This window comes from Haliotis rubra, unplaced genomic scaffold (genome assembly GCF_003918875.1).
Source record: "Haliotis rubra isolate DU_JTF1 unplaced genomic scaffold, ASM391887v1 Scf315, whole genome shotgun sequence".
Lineage (NCBI taxonomy): Eukaryota > Metazoa > Mollusca > Gastropoda > Lepetellida > Haliotidae > Haliotis > Haliotis rubra.
In genome coordinates, this window is record NW_025766986.1 from 326,541 (window position 1) to 352,001 (window position 25,461).

General features: G+C 39.8%; 1 protein-coding gene across 3 annotated transcripts in view; it reads right to left on the reverse strand.

Moving 5' to 3' along the window:
• LOC124283413 (regulator of G-protein signaling 7-like) overlaps positions 1–25,461 on the reverse strand; it is a 110,352-nt gene that overhangs the window by 24,207 nt on the left and 60,684 nt on the right. For all 3 annotated transcript variants that reach the window (XM_046719469.1, XM_046719468.1, XM_046719467.1), the window contains exons 2-10: positions 25,237–25,333; positions 20,401–20,567; positions 19,397–19,448; positions 18,946–19,010; positions 18,299–18,375; positions 15,686–15,767; positions 15,024–15,122; positions 12,232–12,293; positions 11,286–11,399 (exon numbers count right to left, since the gene is read on the reverse strand). In XM_046719469.1, the coding sequence (XP_046575425.1) occupies positions 11,286–11,399; positions 12,232–12,293; positions 15,024–15,122; positions 15,686–15,767; positions 18,299–18,375; positions 18,946–19,010; positions 19,397–19,448; positions 20,401–20,567; positions 25,237–25,333 (815 nt within the window). The remainder of the gene's footprint in view (positions 1–11,285; positions 11,400–12,231; positions 12,294–15,023; positions 15,123–15,685; positions 15,768–18,298; positions 18,376–18,945; positions 19,011–19,396; positions 19,449–20,400; positions 20,568–25,236; positions 25,334–25,461) is intronic.

A 25,461-nucleotide genomic window follows, 5' to 3' on the forward strand; every position in this document is an offset into this window, starting at 1 on the left:
AACTGCACATACATTATTACATCATGTTCCATTTTGTCTCCGTACATTTTATATTGTCTTTCTACCCAAGAAATCATTTAAGTGACTAGAACCTTGCCATCAAAACATTATTAACAATGACTTATACTCCATAAGAATGTCCAAGATGGTGAACACATGTTCTCCTTTGTACAGACTCCCAACAGTTGACGGCAGATGCTCATCAATCAATAAAATCACTCAGCAGTCAACGACAGAGCTATTTGCAATAAATTTCCCCCTGAAACCTCTTCTTTCAAGTAACTGACGCTGAAAATTACCCATGCTCATGTAAGTGTTAAACAAGTCGCTTCTTGCTCTCACTGGAAGTAATGAAGAAACCTTTTCCCACACTTTTTCGTCATTCCAATCAATGATGACGTCATCAGACCCACCACAATGCGTGACTACAAACTTTCACAAAACTATGAGCTGAGTGCACAAAGACGTGCCAAGCGACAGTTTGCGCAGAAATCAATTGTAATGGTCAATCGTTGTGTATGACAAAAGCAGACAAGAGATAATTTACAAAGACTGCCGCCATCCATCAAAGACCTTATGTGTACTGTCATACCAATCTTATACTCTGAAGATTCCTCTTAAGATTAATTCGTATTGCCGATGTGACGTTAAATATTAACTCACTCACTCACTCACTCAAGATCAATTACATGTCCTCAAGGATCTTGGAACAGGCATATAACAACCCCCAAAGGTGATAGAACATTTACCTTTACAGAAATTTACTTTCAGGAATATAACAACAGTAACCTACCCTCAAGGTTCTCAGTACAGGAGTATGACAGTAACCTACCCTCAAGGTTCTCAGTACAGGAGTATGACAGTAACCTACCCTCAAGGTTCTCAGTACAGGAATATGACAGTAACCTACCCTCAAGGTTCTCAGTACAGGAATATGACAGTAACCTACCCTCAAGGTTCTCAGTACAGGAGTATGACAGTAACCTACCCTCAAGGTTCTCAGTACAGGAGTATGACAGTAACCTACCCTCAAGGTTCTCAGTACAGAAATATGACAGTAACCTACCCTCAAGGTTCTCAGTACAGGAGTATGACAGTAACCTACCCTCAAGGTTCTCAGTACAGGAGTATGACAGTAACCTACCCTCAAGGTTCTCAGTACAGGAGTATGACAGTAACCTACCCTCAAGGTTCTCAGTACAGGAGTATGACAGTAACCTACCCTCAAGGTTCTCAGTACAGGAGTATGACAGTAACCTTCAAGGTTCTCAGTACAGGAGTATGACAGTAACCTACCCTCAAGGTTCTCAGTACAGGAGTATGACAGTAACCTACCCTCAAGGTTCTCAGTACAGGAGTATGACAGTAACCTACCTTCAAGGTTCTCAGTACAGGAATATGACAGTAACCTACCCTCAAGGTTCTCAGTACAAGGTTCTCAGTACAGGAGTGACAGTAACCTACCCTCAAGGTTCTCAGTACAGGAGTATGACAGTAACCTACACTCAAGGTTCTCAGTACAGGAGTATGACAGTAACCTACCCTCAAGGTTCTCAGTACAGGAATATGACAGTTACCTACCCTCAAGGTTCTCGATACAGGAATATGACAGTAACCTACCTTCAAGGTTCTCAGTACAGGAATATGACAGTAACACTCAAGGTTCCGACACTCAAGGTTCTCAGTACAGGAATATGACAGTAACCTACCCTCAAGGTTCTCAGTACAGGAATATGACAGTAACCGACACTCAAGGTTCTCAGTACAGGAATATGACAGTTACCTACCCTCAAGGTTCTCGGTACAGGAATATGACAGTAACCTACCTTCAAGGTTCTCAGTACAGGAGTATGACAGTTACCTACCCTCAAGGTTCTCAGTACAGGAGTATGACAGTAACCTACACTCAAGGTTCTCAGTACAGAAGTATGACAGTAACCTACACTCAAGGTTCTCAGTACAGGAGTATGACAGTAACCTACCTTCAAGGTTCTCAGTACAGGAATATGACAATAACCTTCCCTCAAGGTTCTCAGTACAGGAGTATGACAGTGACAAACCATAATTTTAAGGAAAATGTTTAAAAGACCACTGAAATCACGACAGGACCACCATTTCAAGGAAAGCCTTAGTGTGACCACTATTGGAAGAAACACTTCCATAAGACCACTATTATAAGGAATAACTTTATATAGCACCTAAACTAAAGTTGAAACCAGTTTCTTGGTAGCAAATCATAGGAATCCCTTTTCACCATCTCATACGCAGAGAGAATTTATCCAAGAAATTCCGGTGATTACATCCTCACACTTCCATTGATCGTCCAGGGCTAACATGAAGACACTTGTCATATCCTTACTTCCCAGAACTGAAACACTTGTTGTAACGAACATTTTCACTCCTTTGAAGACACCATTCTCACATATCTTGCTCATCCTGTCTTCAACTGCATCCATTTTGAAGATTTCTAACAGCTATTCTTCTATTAACCGTCAATATTCCAATTAATTAGAAAACATGTGACAGGTCCAAACAGCCATAAATCAATTCTTCTACTTACACAGGTCAAACATTATTGACTTTTGAAAAGACGATTACTAAAATCCTTCCTTCCAATTTCTAATTATTTCCGAACAAAGCCACAACGGCCTGCATCTGATATCCAACTTTATCGTCTTCATCCACCATTGTCAGCTCACCGTTCGGGTACGACGCCCGAGTAGTCATGGTCATGATATATTCGTGTTTCAAGCAACTTAACAATGCATTTCTTCCTATGCAAAGTTTGATCTCACTTATATCAACAAAGGGAGACAGAAAAATGGCCATATCTCTTTATCCACATTACTTCAAGAGTAGCACACTGGGTCAATAAAACAGACAGCGACTCCAATGGCAACCAATCAAAGACAAACTCTTGTTTACCATGGCAACCTGTGTCTGGGTAGCGAATGTTTATACTTTCCTTATATTTACTTAGGTGTGAAAAAAACCTAGATTCTGTTATTTTTGACAACGTGTTCTAACAATGCCGTCACTGGCACTGTGAGACATTAACAAGCTGCATTGATTTAACACTCAATAATCATGTGTCAATACGTCCTTCGGCCCAGATATTAATAGTTCCGGTGAGGTGTTTAGCTTTACTAACTCCTAATTGTTATCTAATAGAATTTTGATAGGATAAGTATCTAACTAAGTAGAATTTTAAGTTGAAATGACTATCTGGGATCACCATGGGGCATCTGACTAGAATCAGGGATACTGAGTATCTAACACAACCTGACCTGACTGAGTTGATCAGTGTGCCTGTATGGTGCCCCACCTGACTGTCTGACTAAGTTGATCAGTGACCACATGGGGCACCACCTGACTATCTGACTTAGATGATCAGTGACTACATGGTGCCCCACCTGACTGAGTTGATCAGTGACCACATGGGGCACCACCTGACTATCTGACTTAGATGATCAGTGACTAAAAGGTGCCCCACCTGACTATCGGACTTAGATGATCAGTGACTACATGGGGCACCACATGACTATCTGACTTAGATGATCAGTGACTACATGGTGCCCCACCTGACTATCTGACTGAGTTGATCAGTGACTAAATGGTGCCCCACCTGTCAATATTTATAAATATCTAGGACTTATGATAACTCCCAAATTGATTTGGACTAGGGCATGTAAAACATTATCTGATCAAGCTAATAAGGCACTTTGGCCGATCAAGTCATTTATAAGATGATATGATATGTCACTCTCAGAAGGATTTTATATTTTTGATAAAAAGATTGTACCAATTCTAACATATGGTGTTGAGATATGGGGTTTTAAAAAGAGAGAAAGTATTGAAATTGTCCATCGAAAATTTTGCAAATTTTTACTTCAGATTAGTTACAGATCATCTAATGCTGTTGCATATGGGGAATGTGGGAGGGCACCCTGAAGCAATGTTTATTATGTCAAATGTATTAAATACTGGCTAAGATTATTAAGAATGCATCAAAGTAGATATCCATATCAATGTTATCCATTTTTATTATCTGTTGAATTCAGGAAACGTCCCACATGGGATCGCCATGTCAGTGATTTGGTATTTTATCTCGGCTTTGGTACTGCTTGGATTTCACAAGATGTCGGTGATACAAAAATGTTTCTATATATGTTTACTGAAAGAATTAACAACTGCTCTATGCAAGAGTGGCATTTGTCCCTAGATGTTCGTTCGCTGTCTTTCTATAAGTCCAATAAATCTCTGTTGACCTGTGAAAAATATTTATCATTGAACATAAGTAATAAGTGCAAGCGTCTGTTCACATTATTTAGATCAGGGTGTAATGCAGTAGGTATCAAATATATTAGAAGAGGTACTGCCTCCTGCAATGATGATATTGTATTATGTAAACACTGTAAAAGTATTGAGGATGAAATCCATATTGTCTATATTTGTAAACGCTATGAGGATATGCGTCGGCGTTATATTCCGAAAACGGTCCATGGATATTATTATTCACTCCGCAGCATATGTACATCATCAGACAATAACATCATAAATAATTTTGTCAAGTTCTTAGAACATGTTTATTCTGATTCTGTTAGTGTTGTTGTATGAAAATGGTAACCAAAATCACTATTGTACCACCTTGTACGATGGGTCGTATGGCCTTTATACAAAATAAACCCTTCTTCTTATTATTACATGCCATTCAAACATGAATATATACCACATCTGCACCATCCATGTACGAAAAATAGTCGAAAAATTATAAATATGCACCAAAACTAAAACCACTTTAGCCCCGCCCACTCGTATGCATATTTATATTTTTAGCGGTCTGCGGTCTGTGGGTGTGACGTCATACCCGAGAGTCCGCTCAGTGTGTTGACATTTCAGAAGTGTATACGCCATCGAGTTGAAAGTGACACGAAGCGCAATATTTTGAATGAAGCATGTTTTGATTATGTATTAGAAACTGACAACTGCACTTCGAGTTTTGATGATCATCCAACTGCGTAAACAACACGGATGTATCGATACACTGCCTGAGAAATTCTATTTGACAAGAGGAAGGGCATAGATTGTTTACTGTCGTTGCGTGGATTTTGTGAACCCTCCACGCATACGGTCATCTGTGTTCGCTACACTTTTCAAGAAGTGCTATGAAAGAGACCTAACCTCTGGCGAAATATGGATACGAATAGGCAAAACTTAAACTTTATAAGGATGCTATATATCGGGTATTCCTTTCGACATTCCAAACAAACACAGAGGCCGAAATGTCAACTTGGGACTGAGACCCAGAGAGTTGCATTCCGGACGCGACGTTGGTTGCAGGTGAGTTTTAAGATGTAGTTGTTTTGGAGCAACATAAACACTCCCGTAGCTAGCTATATAAAGCAATAGTTGATGAACAAGTACGTCATAATTTCCGCTCATGTCCTATTTTCGATCAGAGATATATTTTAACAGGCACTGTCACTGTTACTCAGTAGGGCCAAGTCATCTATTTCCGTGTGTTGCGGTGTGAGTGTGTGTGGAGGGATTAGGATGGGGGTGTGCATGGACAAATGAGAACTTGCAACATATGGGTGCGGTGGTGAGAGAGAGCACATAATTATTAAAATATAATTAAAAATGAGTCACATCAGATAATTATCCACCAGGGACTGGTCCCCTACCATGTTAAAATGGTATGTGAATTTTGTGTGTGTGTGTGTGTGTGTGTGTGTGTGTGTGTGTGTGTGCGTGCGTGTGTGCGTGCGTGCGTGTGTGTGTGCGTGTGTGAGTGTGTGCGTGTGTGCGTGCGTGTGTGCGTGCACATGTGCTTGTGTGTGTTAGGGCATGATTAAAATGTTGACTCTCCTCTTACTCTCTTTAAGGCAATGTACAATAAATAAAATGAAAATGACTGCTCTGCACTGGCATAAAACTTAGGTATTTATGGACCCCTTGTAAAAACATCATGGCAGCTGTATATATAGGTAACTTTTAACCCACTTTCAAAAATGGGAAAACAGGGAAATATGTTCATTCAGGTAATGTATTTCTTTGATGAGTTTTGTTTTTGGCAAATGTAAAAATGGAACTTTAATGCTATTTTTTAGAATGTACATGGCAGCATTTCTCATCAATGAAAACAGCCTAAAACCCTAGAAGTGACGAAGACTGGAGAACCCAAGTGGGCAATCAGCTACCCCATAGGCCTAAACCAAGAGGCCAAGCCAGTGAACAAGAAACCAACACGTGGTAAATATAATTCAGACAATCAATAATCTTTGTTGAACTGGTGCACTGTTCCTATTACTACATATTTTCCCCTAACTAATGAGTCAACACTAAGTCTTGTTTGCAAAGACACTGGTTTTTAATCCTCATATCTTATTTCCCTCTCAGCATTTGTTAAGACAAAAGTACTTACTTTTTAAGTGCAGATTTCAAAGAAAATTATTATTATGGTTGCCAAAACAAAATATACTGAAATTGTGTTACAAAATGTCTCTAATTCAATGTAAAATGTATTCACATGGTATGTGGAATTCCTACTCAGGGCCATTCTCGGGAGAAGAAACATGTTTCTTTCCTACAGACTTGCAGGACACAACAGCCTATTTTTCCTGGATATTCTGCCAGACACTTTCATTCAAAACTAGTAAACAGGAACTGGTGAATTCACTGACATCAAGATATAAAATGAAATCATGTACATGTGTCTAGGGTGTGAACTGAAACCAGTTGTGCCTGAGGTCTATTGTATTCGTCTGTTTGAATTCTGGGACTTGTTCAGATGGTAAATGTTTCCAAATTGCTGTCACCACTGTGTCACATGGTCTTATTGGAGAGTAGTCTTGTTTTCTTAGGCTTTTACAAGTCCATCCAGTTAATTTACACGCAAGCCTTTGCCTTCATGATGTTGGTGTACACATTGTATTCATTATTTTGTCATAAACAGTTTGTATGCAAAATATATTATTTGCTTTAATTTTTGCGTGCTGGTTTCTGGATTTGATCGATGGTCTTTCTTTGGGACTGATCACACTTTACACATTACTACTAGAACACAATGAAGAATTTTCTTTTTCACTAGCTGACAGTTAAAGAGAAAGATAAGGATTTGTCAGTTCTATTTTTGCATGTATATTTATTTATTATATCTATTATCAGCTGTTAAGGAGGTTACAGGTCTCTATCAATTTACATTTTATGTATATTTTGCAGATTTGTATGACTAAGTATCACGACATATAACCTATACTTTACACGTGTAAGGAAATTGAAAATGTAATAAAACTGATGTTTGACACACCATATCAGAGATGATACCAGGGCTGCTACAGCTTTTGAGAAGGGAGGGAGGGGGATGCACACTACTGAGAAAAGGAGGGGTGCACACTTCATTTCCACCCGAGTTTCAAAGATCATTTAACAAACCTTCAGAGCACAAAGGGTGGTGGGGTGGGGTGGGGTGGGGTGCACACACACACACACACACCCCTCCCTTTGGATCCGCCCATGGATGCACCGACTTCTCCGAAAACATACACTAACGAATTTAGGGTACTTCTCTACAATACAGTAGTGAGATGGAACTTATCGACTTCCGTAACGGTAGGCTACGTATTTCATAGAAAAGATTTTCACCATACTAAAACTTTACGGACTTAGCAGAAGACGCATTTTATGAAATAAAGCTGAAAGTTCCTTAATAACCTTCATAAAATCATGAACCTCGAACGTAACTATTTCAGTGTTTACATTCCCATACCGATACCGGAAGACAGGCTCAACATATTGATCGAACATTGCCGTTATCATGATTGCACATTTTACCGTGAAAAATTAATTCAGTATCTAATCAGTTTTCCATGAACATGTGATAGGCAAGTGACTTGCATACCAGTCTGCAGTAGGTCTATTCAAAACATAGTCGGGATCGTCCCACGGCTGTATGTTGTCAACTGGTGGAATCGTCGTCAATATTCCTGTCGGTATTGCCGCTAGAAATACTTTCAAATTGAAAATGTTGCATGTATGTGATATTATCTGTATCTAGTATGCCATCCAATTCCAGGTTTGACTTTGTGGATTGATTTATTTGCTAAACTAGAAGCAGACCTCAGTAAGCGAACAGGCTCTGTACCACTGTATTTTCCGTGTGTTCATGTAGCGACTCTCGGGTATGACGTCACGCGACCACGTGACCAACTACCTCATTATCATGCGTAAGCGTGAAATGCTTTCGAGGGAGGTGCGCTTCAGATTCCTAATACAAGCTGTATAATGAAATATTACCGTTTTTAACTGTATTTTGTGGATATTATATATACCCAGGGGTTCATTAAGAGCTAAACTAAATAATGTGAAGTGACCTTTTTAAAAATCCTTTAACTACTAGGCTACCCATCTGCCCCAAGTTATACTGGAATGTTGAATATGTACATCATAGCAGGGTTAGAAATAAAACTTAAACCCCACAATAAGAAACAAAACGACTGGTTAAAAACTGTACAATGACTTTCTGATTACGTTGTTGCATTACATGTAAGTCTAATATCAGCAAGATTATACCGAAGTGATGAAAGGAAGAGGTGGAGGAGAGGATGGAACACAAGTAGTAACATCTTCATCATTATTGTCATCATCATCATCATCATCATCATTGTCGTCATCATCATCATAATCATTGTCAACATCACCATCATCATCATTATCATAGTCATCAACATCATCATCATCATCATCATCGTCATCAACATCATCATCATCATCATCATTACCATCGTCATCAACATCATCATTATCATAGTCATCAACATCATCGTTGTCATCATCATCGTCATTGTCATCATCATCATCGTCATCAATGTGCACTTTTGCAATAATGGTTACAGGTTATGTGGCATGGGGTTGGATAGGGAGATTATTTAACTTATTTAATGAAGCAATGTTTGTGTGTGTTGCTGCTTGCAACAGTCACACACAGTATACTGACTCTGACAGCAGTGTCCTTTTAGTCCCAGGCAGGGTAACAACAAATACCATCTTTTAACTTCTATTGGTATTCGGGGTAAAGGATCAAACCATCAGCGTTCTGCTCTTTGGGCAGATGTAAGATCATGAAGGCTGCCAAATATTGGTCATGAGTATCATGAAATGTAAGACAAGGGTAGTTACAGCTGCATATGTGATCATGAGCCTGGCTTGATATATCAACATCATCAAACAATGCTCCAGGAAGAGCCCATACAGTGTCAATAAGTGTAGGTTGTGTCTGGAAAGGCATAATGATGCTGGTCAATCACCTCAATGGTGAAGGTGAAGATGAATTGGGTTTAACGTCGCGCTGGAGAATATTTCGCTCATATGACGACGTGTGCATGCGTGTGTATGTGTGGTGTGGCTGCTTGTACTAGCCCAGACTGAAGCTGGTTTTATAGTGCTAGCCCACTGAGATACTATGCCGCAGTGAAGCATGAATACCTCACTCAGACACATTATACTGACTCTGGGCCGACCAGTCCTTGATGTACCCATTAATGCCGAGCGCCAGGCAGGGACCAACAAGTACCATATTTTAACGTCTTTTGGAATATTGCGGCCGGGGATCGAACCCGCGACCTTCCGCTCTCTGGGCGGACGCTCTAACTATAACACCACGGAGGCGGTCCACCTCAATGGTGAAACCAAAAAGTTCTGAAGGCAAGACTGAGCAGGTCAAACATCACAACTGAAAACCTGTGGATCCAAGCATAGCTAAAGCACATCCCTAAATGACGTGTCATCCTCAACAACTTGGCCACTGTGCATCCTACATAACACTGATAATATTTTCTATTGCCCTTAATTACATCAGTGTGTGAGTTGGTTCAATACAGTATTTCTGTTTTATGAATGTGTCAGCTTAATATGAAAGGAGAGACTATTGGCAACCAGGTTTTGGTAAAGCCTATGAGTACTGGTATAGTTTTCACACCATGGATCATAATCATGATGAATCTGGGATTTGCAATGATCATATGATTCTGACAAGGGATGTAACTCTGGACAGGGAGTTGAGGTGCCTTCTGTGCATGTATTTGTGTTTGTACTTTGATGCTTCAATGTCATTTGATTGTGGTCAATAAATAATAAAATGTAAGCGATTGTAAGCAATGTTCAAAGAGATAAGGGTACACTGACATGCCATCAACCAGACTGAAGAGCCTGACCTCATGAAGATCCAGGTTAGAATTGGTCTTCAGCAACCCATGCTTGTCGTAAAAGGTGAGGCGAGGTGAAATTGGGTTTAACATCGTGCTTGAGAATATTTCGCTCATATGACGACGTGCATGCGTGTGTATGTGTATGTGCGGCTGCTTGTACTAGCCCAGACTGAAGCTGGTTTTATAGTGCTAGCCCACTGAGATACCATGCCGCAGTGAAGCATGAATACCCCACTCAAACACATTATACTGACTCCGAGCCGACCAGTCCTTGTTGTACCCATTAATGCCGAGCGCCAGGCAGGGACCAACAAGTACCATATTTTAACGTCTTTTGGTATGACGCGGTCGGAGATCGAACCCGCAACATTCCGGTCTCTCCGGGCGGACAGTCTAACCACTACACCACGGAGGCGGTCCTTGTCGTAAAAGGCGACTAACAATATTGGGTGATCAGACTCACTGACTTGGTTGACACATGTCAAGGAACCTCAAATGCGTAGGTTAATGCTCAAAATGTCAGTTACTGGATTGTCTGCCAGAGACTTGAATATTTACACCATTATATGGACGGAACTACATTTGTTGCCTCTGAAAGGCGTAAAAGTAGCACAGGCTGCTTAAGTGGCATTCAAGTGAAATACATGTATGCGGTCTCACAAAGGTGGGAGTGTTCAACAATATAAAAGGACCAGTGTTATAACCAAGGATCATATGTGACCGAGTTAGGCTGGTTAGAAACAGACATGCTCAATAACTCTAGCATGGCTGGAATAACTGCCAGTCATTTATCTTAACAGATAGATTTGAGAAAACCAAGTCCCTTGGAAACTCCAAAAACATGACAATGATATGTAAGAGGTATTTCAACAATGTACACAATCATGACTGTGTGAGGACTCTTATGCCAACCATCCACATAGCACATTGGCAGACAACCTCAGCAGCTCATTCTTAAAGGGAGATAACTTGGGAAGAGGCATGAGGTGAGGTGAGGTGAAATTGGGTTTAACGTCGTGCTGGAGAATATTTCGCTCTTATGACGACGGAAGAGGCGTGAAAGGAGTACAGTCAACCTACTAGTCATCACAGTGCTCCCAGAATGTGATGTCTTCAGATATCCACGGGTTGGAGGGCAACACCGCAGTCAGGAAACTGTCGTTGTCTTGGTACTGCTCATGTCTCTGGGCGTAGCTGACAACACAAAAACGGCATGAAGTTGAAAGTTTATATTTTCAATGAAATAGTCAGCTCATATCAAATACTTTATAATGATTGACGAACCTCAATAGTATGTTTGAGCCAACGTGTGCTGGAATGTATGATCATCTACAGCTAACCAAACAGATCCACTTGTCATTGTTTTGTTTTCTCAGGTGAGACCAATTTCATGGTATCATACACCAAGGTCAGCAATTCTCCAGCTACATCACAGTGACAAGTTAAGAAACAAATCTGGTTTGTCAACCTAGAGGTTGATAGCATGAGCACCAAGCACACTGATACAATAAGCCAGGTTGTTAATAATAACCATCTGATCCTCACTAGTAGGCTCTTACAACAGGCATTGTGTAATTGTGGCATTGGCCAAGAAACCACACTCGGATCACAATTTAGGAAATCTGTATGTTACAAATATCAAGTATGAGTTTAATACAATCTCATTTATCAACATTCCATGAATACCATAGCAGAGACTGCCAGAATTATATTTCAGACATTGAAACCAGGTCTTACAAAACTTAACACTAACAGTTTTAGTCCCCAAGTCCATAATGATTATATATAGCAAAACCTACAAACTCGGCAAATTTCTGTTTGTCATTATCTCACCTGAACTATTGGGAAGTTCGTCAAGGACTATAATATCTAGTGTCAATCTCTATCACGATTCCTCATTCCCCATACCTTGGAAATGACAATAACTACCAGATTCTTCAAAATGGCCTCTGTGACAACCTTATAAGAAATGCAACACAGACTTCCCTGCCAAGCAGCCATGTTTCAGAGACTTGTCTCATCTCACCTCTCAACTGCCTTCAGTGTCTTCATCCTACATCTATTCACTGCATTCCTCAGATATCGAACCTGGAAAAAAAATAATCAATACTGAGTGAAATCCATGTAATCCACCTGTGAAATTGCATTAAATATTCAAAATATATTTTATGCCAAACACAAATCTCATTGGTGAAATAAATCACATCCATGCAGAATCCTTTGGCTTATAGAGTCTTAATAAGGTCGATCACTCATTCATAAATCACAGTGATGTACATCATGAACAGATATCCAGCTCCATGCTTGATGGACGTCCTCATAAAGAATGGATGCTGCTGTTTAACCGATACTATCATTAAATATATCTGACGATATGTAAGTTGGCAAAGGTTCTTCATCAACCCAAATCCTACTAAGAATATAAACTTTCACATCAGCACTTAAAGATTATGCTCCACTGAGCTGCAACATTAGATCAGCATTCAGAGTAATTTGTGAAAATGTGACACTATTCCAATGTAAGTAGGTACTTTGTGAATCATTGAATCAAATTTTGTGGAATTACAAATTGGTCTGAATGAAGTCCCTCTTGAAATGTTTCTTCCTTAAATCAGTCCTGCATAGCTATTTCGCCTGAACAATTGCATAATCTTTGAAATTTATACTTCAGCGATGCTTTTTACAATTTTGCTCACCATTGCTCAAAAATGCAACCTTGAAATCAAAGTTTATCTCACACCGGCTAAGGAACCAACAGCTGGATATGACCTATGGTGTGTAACCATGTTTACAAGAGTTTCATGTCAGATTGTAGCTCTATCAGAGTAGTGATACAATACTATAATCAAAAACCAAATATACTAGTCAGACAAAAGCAAAGAATCTTACAGAAAATCCTAACATGATTTTCCATCCCTGTGATTCCTGTTGTTGTTGTTGTTAGGAAAGTATCATTATATCCTAATCAAACTGAGAACCACTACCATCAGCATCTGTTCCCACTACTGTTGAAAGGATATAGATTCCACATTCAATGCAAGAGGGCCCCAATCAGAAAAGTCAAATACTGCCTGCTACTCTCACCACCTGTTGACCTGATATTGATAAGTACACACATGTCTAATGTGTTTGTGTGTACTTATAAATAAATATATTGGTACATCATCTACTGAACTAAAAAAACACCTCTACCAGAACAGCAGTGAGTGAGTGAGTTTAGTTTTATCCGCCTTTAGCAATTTTCCAGCAATATCATGGCGGGGGACACCAGAAATTGGATTCACACACTGTGCCCATGTGGGGAATCAAACTCATGTCTTGGGCGTGATGAGCGAACGCTTTAACCACTAGGCTAACCCACCGCCCATCTCGGCAAAAAGACACTGGTTAATAAGAATGTACAGGATGCATGCCTGCATATTCCCATTCATCCAAACTGCCATCACATTCTAAGGCTCCAAATTGGGTAGAACGATGCTCATGCTGTTGATCACTATGATTGTCAATTATTTACAGATTGCTGACTCAGGTGGTAAACAAACTAGGTAAACCATCATCAGAAGAAGTTCCTGGTTCTTCCAGTTGGTATCTCCATATCACTTCATCTATTCATCATGATCATAAACCCACTCATGGAGTTTGCTCATCTATGTCTTGTGTGACTCAACAAACTATTCATTATTGTCACCTATCATTTCCTTCTGATACATTCTGGCTTTGACCTTGTGTGACCCAACAAACTATCATTCATTATTGTCACCTATCATTTCCTTCTGATACATTCTGGCTTTGACCTTGTGTGACTCAACAAACTATTCATTATTGTCACCTATCATTTCCTTCTGATACATTCTGGCTTTGACCTAAAGACAGAGAATTAGAAGAGAGTGAGTCAGTGAGTTAGATACATTCTGGCTTTGACCTTGTGTGACTCCAACAAACTATTCATTATTGTTTGGTTTTATGTGTGAGTGATTCATTATTGTCACCTATCATTTCCTTCTGATACATTCGCTTTTAGCAATATTCCAACAACATCACGGCAGGGGACACCAGAAATGGGCTTCACACAATGTACCCATGTGGGGATTCGAACCCGGGTCTTCGGCGACATCANTGATGAGCCAACGCTTTAACCACTAGGCTACCCCATCGCCCCGAGAATTAGAAGAACAATATCTATAATTGTGTATGATGCTAAGAATACTACCCCTATTCAGGATAAGTCTCTCCCACCTGCCCAGTTTATCATGCATCAACGATGTACTACATGTATTACTGTAATTTCCACCTTGTGCATGTGTTGAATAGGTTTTGGTGGGAATATCATATCTGCACTCTAACTGGTTGACAGCTGACAGTGAAGAAGGCAGCTGAAAATCTTAATGTCGTGTAGAGTGAGAACAGCCATTATACAGAAATACTGTAATATGATTGAGGTAGTACATTCAAAGGAGTTATCATCAAGCAAACTGTAAGACTGTAATACAAACAATTCAGAGCTAACCTGATCCTGAGCCAACCTGAACAAAATGCAAGAAATGGTCTCAAATGCTCATCATAGTTATCTCCCTTGTATGGCTCTCTGGGCTTGAACTTCACCTTCAGACACTCCCAAACATGATTTACACTTCTATTACAAAAGTATTCAACATGGATGTTGATTAATTGTAAAAACATACTACAGAGCTACACCTCTTATCACGCTGACGATACAAAGTCTGTCTCAAACTAAATTTCCTCAAGTCAGTCATTGCCTGATTTAAGCATACGCACAGACCTGAGAAACATGGCAGTGCATATGGTGAGAAATATTACCCGTTTCTGTAGAAAGTCCTTATTCTTTCTACGGTCCTCCATCTGTCTAATCATGAAGTATCTCTTTGGCCCTTCTTCAATTCCCCTCATCTGTCCAGGCTGCAGAAATGAAATCATCATCATCATCATCATCATCATCATCATGCATAACACGAGGATCATATCTTGATCTGTTGTTGGACAGTATAACAGCTATACATCTACTCTGTCCAGAGGTGTCACTGATTGGATAGGTGTGCAGCTCAAAGTTATCATGATATATGATTAAACGTAACATTATTTATTCCTTATGTGCATTGATAAAACAATTCCTATCTCCACCTACACATAATTAACTTCATGCTAAATCTGAATGAACTACTCTTATAACGAACTTGTTACAACCATAGTTAATGGTTGAAAGTGCAGTAGAATACCTTGAGATTTACGCTGAACAATCTGTAAGCTGAACCATAACATGTCAGTTATTCTGGACTGATTCCATATTTTTCAAAACAAGAATAAAGTCTGGTCACATGATATGCAAACTAGCCTGTGGCTGTGTTTGTATGCTGAGTCAGCACTGTGCTTGAGTGTGTTGTCTGGCAAATAGTTGACAAATACATATAGTATTTACAGGTTTCCAAACAAGTCATATATGTGGCAAAGTTGTCTCCCCTTACCGGTGGCCGGTGTATTCTCCAGAAAGCTCTCTCTTGACTGTCAGTGATGACTTTATCTGTCCTCTTTCTCTCTTTAGCCAATCTGGAATCATAAAATTTAATATGCATGAAAGTTTTATCATGTATGTTAGCTATTCTCCACACCATTAAAACAGAGGAGTGTTGTGTAAACAGAGTTATTTTCTCAACTGTTATTTTCTCGACAGCAATATGCAAGATTTGACAAAATATGATCACTACATACAGTATCAGATTGGATAAAATTCTAGAATCCAGACTGGGAAAGAAGCACTTAAATCTATTCCTCACCCGAATCCCAACATCAAGACAAACAGTTCATTCCTAGAACCGACACTGGACAAACAAAATGGGATCAAGTTCACTCTAAGAATCCCAACAAGGAAACAAGCTTGAGTACTTATGCTATCTTCTGCCATAAGTGTTCGAAGTATGGTTTTCTTCTGTCCTAGAATCCCAACAGGAAGACAAACCTGTGTATCATGGTCAAATTCTATTCTTGATTCTGAACAGGAATACAAATGTGGATAATGTGGTCCTTTAAGAATCCCAGTAAGGAAACAAGCATGTATCAGGATCCTATCACACCCTGGAATCCCGACAGGGAGACTGATATGGATACTTTGGTCCTATTCTACAAAGGAATCCCGACAAGGAGACTGGTATGGGTACTTTGGTCCTATTCTACAAAGGAATCCCGACAGGGAGACTGATATGGATACTTTGGTCCTATTCTACAAAGGAATCCCGACAGGGAGACTGATATGGATACTTTGGTCCTATTCTACAAAGGAATCCCGACAGGAGACTGGTATGGGTACTTTGGTCCTATTCTACAAAGGAATCCCGACAGGGAGACTGGTATGGATACTTTGGTCCTATTCTACAAAGGAATCCCGACAGGGAGACTGGTATGGATACTTTGGTCCTATTCTACAAAGGAATCCCAACAGGGAGACTGGTATGGATACTTTGGTCCCTATTCTACAAAGGAATCCCGACAGGGAGACTGGTATGGATACTTTGGTCCTATTCTACAAAGGAATCCCGACAGGAGACTGGTATGGATACTTTGGTCCTATTCTACAAAGGAATCCCGACAGGGAGACTGGTATGGATACTTTGGTCCTATTCTACAAAGGAATCCCGACAGGGAGACTGGTATGGATACTTTGGTCCTATTCTACAAAGGAATCCCGACAGGGAGACTGGTATGGGTACTTTGGTCCTATTCTACAAAGGAATCCCGACAGGAGACTGGTATGGATACTTTGGTCCTATTCTACAAAGGAATCCCGACAGGGAGACTGGTATGGATACTTTGGTCCTATTCTACAAAGGAATCCCGACAGGGAGACTGGTATGGATACTTTGGTCCTATTCTACAAAGGAATCCCGACAGGGAGACTGATATGGATACTTTGGTCCTATTCTACAAAGGAATCCCGACAGGGAGACTGGTATGGATACTTTGGTCCTATTCTACAAAGGAATCCCGACAGGGAGACTGGTATGGATACTTTGGTCCTATTCTACAAAGGAATCCCGACAGGAGACTGGTATGGATACTTTGGTCCTATTCTACAAAGGAATCCCGACAGGGAGACTGGTATGGATACTTTGGTCCTATTCTACAAAGGAATCCCGACAGGGAGACTGATATGGATACTTTGGTCCTATTCTACAAAGGAATCCCGACAGGGAGACTGGTATGGATACTTTGGTCCTATTCTACAAAGGAATCCCGACAGGGAGACTGATATGGATACTTTGGTCCTATTCTACAAAGGAATCCCGACAGGTGGTATGGATACTTTGGTCCTATTCTACAAAGGAATCCGACAGGGAGACTGGTATGGATACTTTGGTCCTATTCTACAAAGGAACAGGGAGACCGACAGGAGACTGGTATGGATACTTTGGTCCTATTCTACAAAGGAATCCCGACAGGGAGACTGGTATGGATACTTTGGTCCTATTCTACAAAGGAATCCCGACAGGGAGACTGATATGGATACTTTGGTCCTATTCTACAAAGCTACAAAGGAATCCCGACTGGGAGACTGATATGGATACTTTGGTCCTATTCTACAAAGGAATCCCGACAGGGAGACTGGTATGGATACTTTGGTCCTATTCTACAAAGGAATCCCGACAGGAGACTGGTATGGATACTTTGGTCCTATTCTACAAAGGAATCCCGACAGGAGACTGGTATGGATACTTTGGTCCTATTCTACAAAGGAATCCCGACAGGGAGACTGGTATGGATACTTTGGTCCTATTCTACAAAGGAATCCCACAGGGAGACTGGTATGGATACTTTGGTCCTATTCTACAAAGGATTCCCGACAGGGAGACTGGTATGGATACTTTGGTCCTATTCTACAAAGGAATCCCGACAGGGAGACTGGTATGGATACTTTTGTCCTAATCTACAAAGGAATCCCGACAGGGAGACTGGTATGGATACTTCAACTCGGCTCTGCAGGAATCCCAACAGTAAGACTACTAATGTGGATACTACATTACCCCAGGGGTATCAAGAGTCTGCTGACTGTCACCAGGAGTCACAAAGACTAATGTTCTCCTCACCTGACTTGGTCTTGCGCCTGTGTCTGGATTGTGTCCCACTTATCACACAACATTTTTTGCAGCTTGATGTACACATTCTGCAAACAATAACATGAGTTTAGTTTTCTCACACTCACTTAGCACTAACTTTCCAATAATTCCAGTTGTTACTCAGAACTCATCATTTTCCGAACAACATTTTTATATTTCAGCTGTACCAAGATAACGCCCCATTCAAAAACTGTGATTAATCAAGACCATCCATCGGCTCCAAATCTGCAGAAATGACTGTTAAAATTCCTCATCTGAACATGAAATTTCCCAGTATCTCAGAATGTATGAAAATAAAACATTAAGAACATCAAATTTTGAAAAAAGTCACAATGTTTTTACAATTAGTTTACAAAAGGCCCATAGTTTAGAATTCTAAATAAATCCCTGATCAAGTTGAGGACAAAAATCCCATGTGCTGTAACCCTCCTGAGTATACAAGTTTCTTTATTACTATGTACTGAAACAGAAGAACGTTCATATACAGCATATATGATGGCAATCTATCCACAATATAAGTCATATTTTCCCTATTCTTCTTGAAATGTCCTAATTATGAACACATTGTGACATAATTTTTATGTTTTACCTGGAACAGGTGATGACAAATACATTACCTGTTCGTAATCTTCCAAGCCATGTTTCTGTTTATTTCGCATAGATCGCTTGGTCAGATGGATTGCTGGAAAGGAAATGCTACCATAAAAAAAGCTCCATCACGCGGAAAAAGAACATATGCTGCTTCAAACCTACCACTACCACAAGTTATCTTCCTTCCCTTAACCATCATCATGGTCCATCTGTGAAACCAGGGGTTCCAGTAATTGTCAGCTTTTAAAATTTTATTAGAAAAATAAGACTCCTGTGACAAAAGCAATTTACCAAGAGTTATGTCCCTTTGAGAAAACAGAAATATAAAATAATTTCAGCCAGAATGAACAATCATTAAAAAATTGAACATTATTTTATTTCCTCCCAAAAACATGCTTTCGGATATTAAGGTATAAGTGATAGACAAATTAAGCAATGCATATCTTGTTATATACAGACACAATCCAGGTAACTCACCATATGTAATATTGTCAGGTTCTGCATTATGCGAAGCCCAGTAGAAGGGACACTGAAATACAAGGGCAAGGTCAAGGTCAAGGTCAACTCATGGAAGCAATGAATACACATACCAGAATTACTTCATGAATGTTGAAAAATGCTTCAGTGAAAGAAATAAAAAACCTGCTTTAAAGAACCTGCTGGGGTGACAGGGTAGCAGAGTGGTTGAAGCGTACACTTGTCATGCCAAAGACCTTGGTTCAGTTCCCTTCATGGGTACCATGGGTGAAGCTCATTTCTGATGTCGCCTCCTCGTTCCCCAAAGCTTTCACGGTGCTAGAATATTGCCAAGAGCAGCAGAAAAACATACTCACAGTCCCACATAAGAGACGCAAATGTGCATAGGGAAATAGGACCATTGGCCCTTGTTTCACAAAGCGATCTTAGCGCAAAGGTGGTCATTGTTGCACTAGGACCGCTATGTGGACTGGGGCCCAGGACATTTGCTACACAACTGTGAGATAGAAGTGAGTGAGTGAGTGAGCATGGTTTTATGCCGCTTTTAGCAATATTCCAGCAACATTACAGTGGGAGACACCAGAAATGGGCTTCACACATTGTACCTTTGTGGGGAATCGAACTCGGGTCTTCGGCGCGTGTCTAACCACTAGGCTACTTTAACCACTAGACTACCCCACCCCCCTGTGAGACAGAAGGGAAGAATTTGGGAATTTGTCTTTCAAACCAGAGCTGGATTACAATTTCTACATGACAGACAATTCATTAACCGATGTCAATTTGGCCATATGACTTCCTCCAATTCTTTATATCCTGGTTGTGTAAAAAGTATCATCACTATAAGGGATATAGCGCAGATTCCCATTCCTGAAAATAAATACACTCTGGATTTACATCTCGTATTTCATATTTTTTACCTCGATATTCATAATTCAAAAAAAAGAGCGCACGAGGTATTGAACATTAAATCCATAAAAATCCTATATTTCCCCCTTCCTGTATACCTGGAACCTGTAGAGCGAGATGTCCCCCTTGACGACGAGGGTCTTATTGTCTGTGATGGGGAAGAAGTAGCCATATTGACACAGCAGCTGGGCCAGGTGCAGTGCCTCGTTCACGTCGTCCTCACTGATGTTCAGATGGTGCCGCAGCCAGGTGATCAGGTCATAACCTGAAGCAGGGTCGTAAACCACATACTGTATATTATCGTCTATAAGACGACCCCATGGATAAGACGACCCCCAAACTTGACCCTTAAAATCAGTCTCGAAATGGTATGTTTCATGCATAAGTCGATCCCCCGCGATGGGGTCCTAATCGCGGCAAACACAGACCACAGACAACTGGCAGTTACCAATAATTATAACTTTGGTCGAAATTATTCAAAGAATTCACAATCATATATATTGCGTCTGCTCACGGATCGAAACGAAGTGTAGTTGACAGAAAATGCATAATATATGTTGTTTCTCTAAATATCATATTTATTGTAATCTTAATCCCTGCAAATAATACAATGCCCAGCAAAAACAACTTAGAACTTAAAAGGTAAATAATCTTGTCTAGTGATGTTTAATTGCAAATTTGACGTCTCTACTGACAAAGCCGTCTTCTGTTGTTTGTTCACGCGAAGTGATACAATGTTGTTTTCTTAAGTTTGAAGAAAGCGTTACCCATGGATAAGACGACTCCTTTTCTACAGACTGCTTTTTTTGGTCCTCAAAATTCGGATTATAGATGGTAATATACGGTAAGTCACAAGTTCAAGGCCATTGGGGCCATATTAAGGCCTTGTAAAGATCTTTACATGGCCATATCCTCAAGCATCCAATAATATCATGTAGTAATAAAAGCTTACACAAAGGCTGATATTCAGCCCAAAATCATCAGAAAAGCCAGAATTGAAATGACATGAAATTTCTGACTTAGGAGATAAACATCATGTGTTGGCCAATTTCCAGGTGTTTTTGAGTATTTGAAGCACGGGAATTCATTTGGAACCGACGACGTTAGCCAGAGGTTTCAAATGAAATATTCCTGTGCTTCAAATACTCAATAACACCCGGAATTTGGCCAACACATGATCTTTTTCGACATTGTAAACACAAAAGTAAACTATGGGTTTTACTGTCTGCACTCATTGACATCGAGTACGGGTACAGCAGTGAAGTGTCATCAGCTGGCCGTTTCAGCTGGTTCCCATAGTAGCATCTGGAACTGCTCATTTGTGACGTCATTCCGACTTTACGTCACAATATGATTTGAATGACGTCACCACTGCTGACAACGCAACAATACAATTGTGTGAGATATTTGTACGTGTCAATACGCAGTGAATAGTCTTGCAATTTCCGGGAATCGAATACAACGTGTTTGATAATAATAAATTCTATTATGGTTTTGTGCTTGTGCCTTGTATATCAATGACCAGGTTGAGCCAAAAACAAGATTTCGAAAGGGTACATTGAACTGAAATGGGCATTTTTTAGAGGTACTTTGCCTTCTCACATAGGCCAAAATGGCTTTGAGTGTATTTCTTACCAGAATATAATTCGCAGTCCTATGTAACATGCAATTTCATTTTTTATTATTGTAGTAACATTCATATGATTCAAACAGCATGTCCTTTTTGCATCTCTCCAAATTGGCAGAGTACAATATTACAGGTTGCAATATTTGATGTCAGGTAAAACCGTGATAACTGTATCATTTGATGTCAGGTAAAACCTTGATATCTGTAACATTTGATGTGAGTGTTCAGGTAGATGGACCACATACCGGGGAATACTGATGGAATGGTGGAGAGGAATGTTCAGGTAGATATGAGTGTTCAGATAGAGTGTTCAGGTAGATGTGAGTGTTCAGGTAGATGGACCACATACCTGTGAATACTGATGGAATGGTGGAGAGAAATGTTCAGGTAGATTGAGTGTTCAGGTAGATGTGAGTGTTCAGGTAGATGGACCACATACCTGTGAATACTGATGGAATGGTGGAGAGGAATGTTCAGGTGGATGTGAGTGTTCAGGTAGAGTGTTCAGGTAGATGGACCACATACCTGTGATTACTGATGGAATGGTGGAGAGGAATGTTCAGGTAGATGTGAGTGTTCAGGTAGATGTGTTCAGTTGAGATAGAGTGTTCAGCTAGATGGACCACATACCTGTGATTACTGATGGAATGGTGGAGAGGAATGTTCAGGTACCCAGATAGCAAAGGTGTGTTGGGCCAATGTTGGTATATGGTTGGTTGGTTGGCCAACAGTTTGACAACATTGGCCCAACGTTATCTTAATGACTTAAAAGTAACGGTGGCTTTTGACACGTTGGTCCAACAGTGGGCCAACATTTGAAAAACTCTGCCTATTTGCCCTGATCTTACATCTATTTCACAAAGTTGGGCCACCGTTGGCCCAACATTGTGAATAAAAGAGTGAGCACACGGCCATTTATAGCCATGTTTTCTTATAAAGATTTTGATGACAGTTGAAATAATTACACAGACAAAAAGAATGAATCCATTTCCCTGTCTTTCAACTATGATGCAGTGAATTTTACAGCGTTGTTTTCTCCAAACTGAATACCAAACTTGTCATCATTGATAGCTTTACCTGATATTCAAAGAGCAGACGACACTACATTTCTGGAGGCCTTCAACTGGTAAATATGCATTGTTATTTCTGTGATACTGAATTGCGAATATTTGTGAAATAATTGGTTTAAATCATCATTTAGGCTAAAGAAACTGACACATACTGTATTGAAAGGCAATTGATTGAGTAGATAAAAGATTTAATTGACTCTTTTCTTTAGGTAGCCTGTTTTAACCACTTTGATAAAATCTCATTTCATTTTAAATTATTTAAATTTATTATGTTTACTTTATTAACATTATGTGTTTGTCAGTTACACTCCTGTTTCCATATACAACTCTCTCTATTATTCATCTTTACAACCAATAATTGCTAAACATCATCATATCAGATATATGTGTCACAGTTATAGTAGTTACGCGTCATATCCAAATAAAACATTGTTTGAACAGCATTCTAGAACTTGGTGAGTCAAAAATGAAACATACAACTCCATGGATGACAACTTCTTGTTTATTGTATGGAAGCGACGTTTGATGTAGATTCTTACACACGTTATCAAGCTAAAAGTGACTACACCCAAATGATGAGAAGTATATATACATGTACATAGTATGTTTTGTCAAATAAACATATAATTGGGAGGCGGACCAGTTGGGGACTAAGAACAACAAATGGATCTAGTGATGAAACCAATTAACAAAGAAGGGAGGGTAGGGGGTGGAATGTTAGGTTGTAACAACCTGATAGGGTGATTTGATAGAGTCTATAGTTTGATTAGTTCTTCATATCCCAATGGTATGTAGTATCCTTGGTCTCTATTGATCAAAGGTTTGTGGCTGATTTTGATGGCTTCCAAAAGTTTCTTTTGTGAAGTCCTGATTCTTAGTGGATAAGATTTGAATTTGTCAAACCAGCCCCCTAAAACTAAGTTTGGCGTCATCTCAACCCTGATCAAACACGCTAAGAACATGCTCCAGCAGCCATGACCTAGAACATGGCGGAACCACCTACAACATGTCTTCACGATGAGCCTTTATAAACCAGTAATCCACCAACACATAGTCTGTTTGATTTCATTTGAGACCAATGAATTGCTCACTAACACAAAATCTAATAATTGCAACAAAACCAAATTTTGCAGTCACATGAAAACGACAGACCAATGAAGAACTAATCAAACTATAGACTCCATCAAAGCACCCTATCAGCTTGTTGTTACAACTGAATCCCCTTGTTTATTGGCTTCATCACCATTCCATTTGTTGTTCTTAGTCCCCATCTGGCCTCTCCAATAATGTACCAGTTGTTATTCAATTACATGTTGTTGTTAATGTTAATCTGCTAATTGTCAAAACATACTACATATACTTCTCATCATTTGGTTTTAGCTTGATAACAGTGTAAGAATCTACATCGAACGTCACTCTGTGCAATAAACAAGAAGTTTTCAATCATTAAGTTGTATGTTTCAATAAAACATAAGGTCAAATACTATGTCCTTTTACGATAGTTCTCATGTCTAAAAATTATGATATCTGATAGTTTCATGAAATTTTTGGGTTGTTTTTCAGGAGCAGTTCGAAAAACCTGTCAGCTGCTACAGCCAAAAGACCTAAGACAAGAATATTTTCAAGAAATACAATAATGTTCAAATAACAATGAAAAAAAAGAATTAAATAGTTCACTTGATTAACTTGTGTTGTTTATATATGTTTCTGATTGCAGAGGTCAAGAAAGAGCTAAATGTTGAAATACAGTTGTGCCAACATAAGGCCAACTAAATCACATCGTTGGGCCAAGTATGGGCCATGGTTTAGTACAAAGGTCAAGAAAGAGCTAAATGTTGAAACACGGTGGTGCCAACATAAGGCCAACAAAATCACTACGTTGGGCAAACTATGGGCCATGGTTTTGTGTGAATTTTCATTCGTTGACCCAACAATGAGCCAACATGATGGGCCACTGTGGAGCCGATGAGCATATCCAAGTGGGCCCATCGTCAGGTTGACAACCATGGGCCAACCAAACTGGTGATTATGGGCCAACTATGGGCCAACATATCATTGCTATCTGGGTAGATGTGAGTGTTCAGATAGAGTGTTCAGGTAGATGTGAGTGTTCAGGTAGATGGACCACATACCTGTGATTACTGATGGAATGGTGGAGAGGAATGTTCAGGTAGATGTGAGTGTTCAGGTAGATGTGAGTGTTGAGGTAGAGTGGTTCAGCTAGATGGACAACATACCTGTGAATACTGATGGAATGGTGGAGAGGAATGTTTTCTGACACTTGACTGGAACACCGGTTTTGGGGTTCTGCATCTGGAATATCAGTTTCTCCATCTGAAAAAACAAAATGGATACATACAGACTGTGGGGGATAACTGTGTTATACACCACTAGCTGAACCAATGACTGAAGACAGCTGGGGGATGTTGTTTTCTACTGCAGTTGACAGTGCTTCAGTGTTA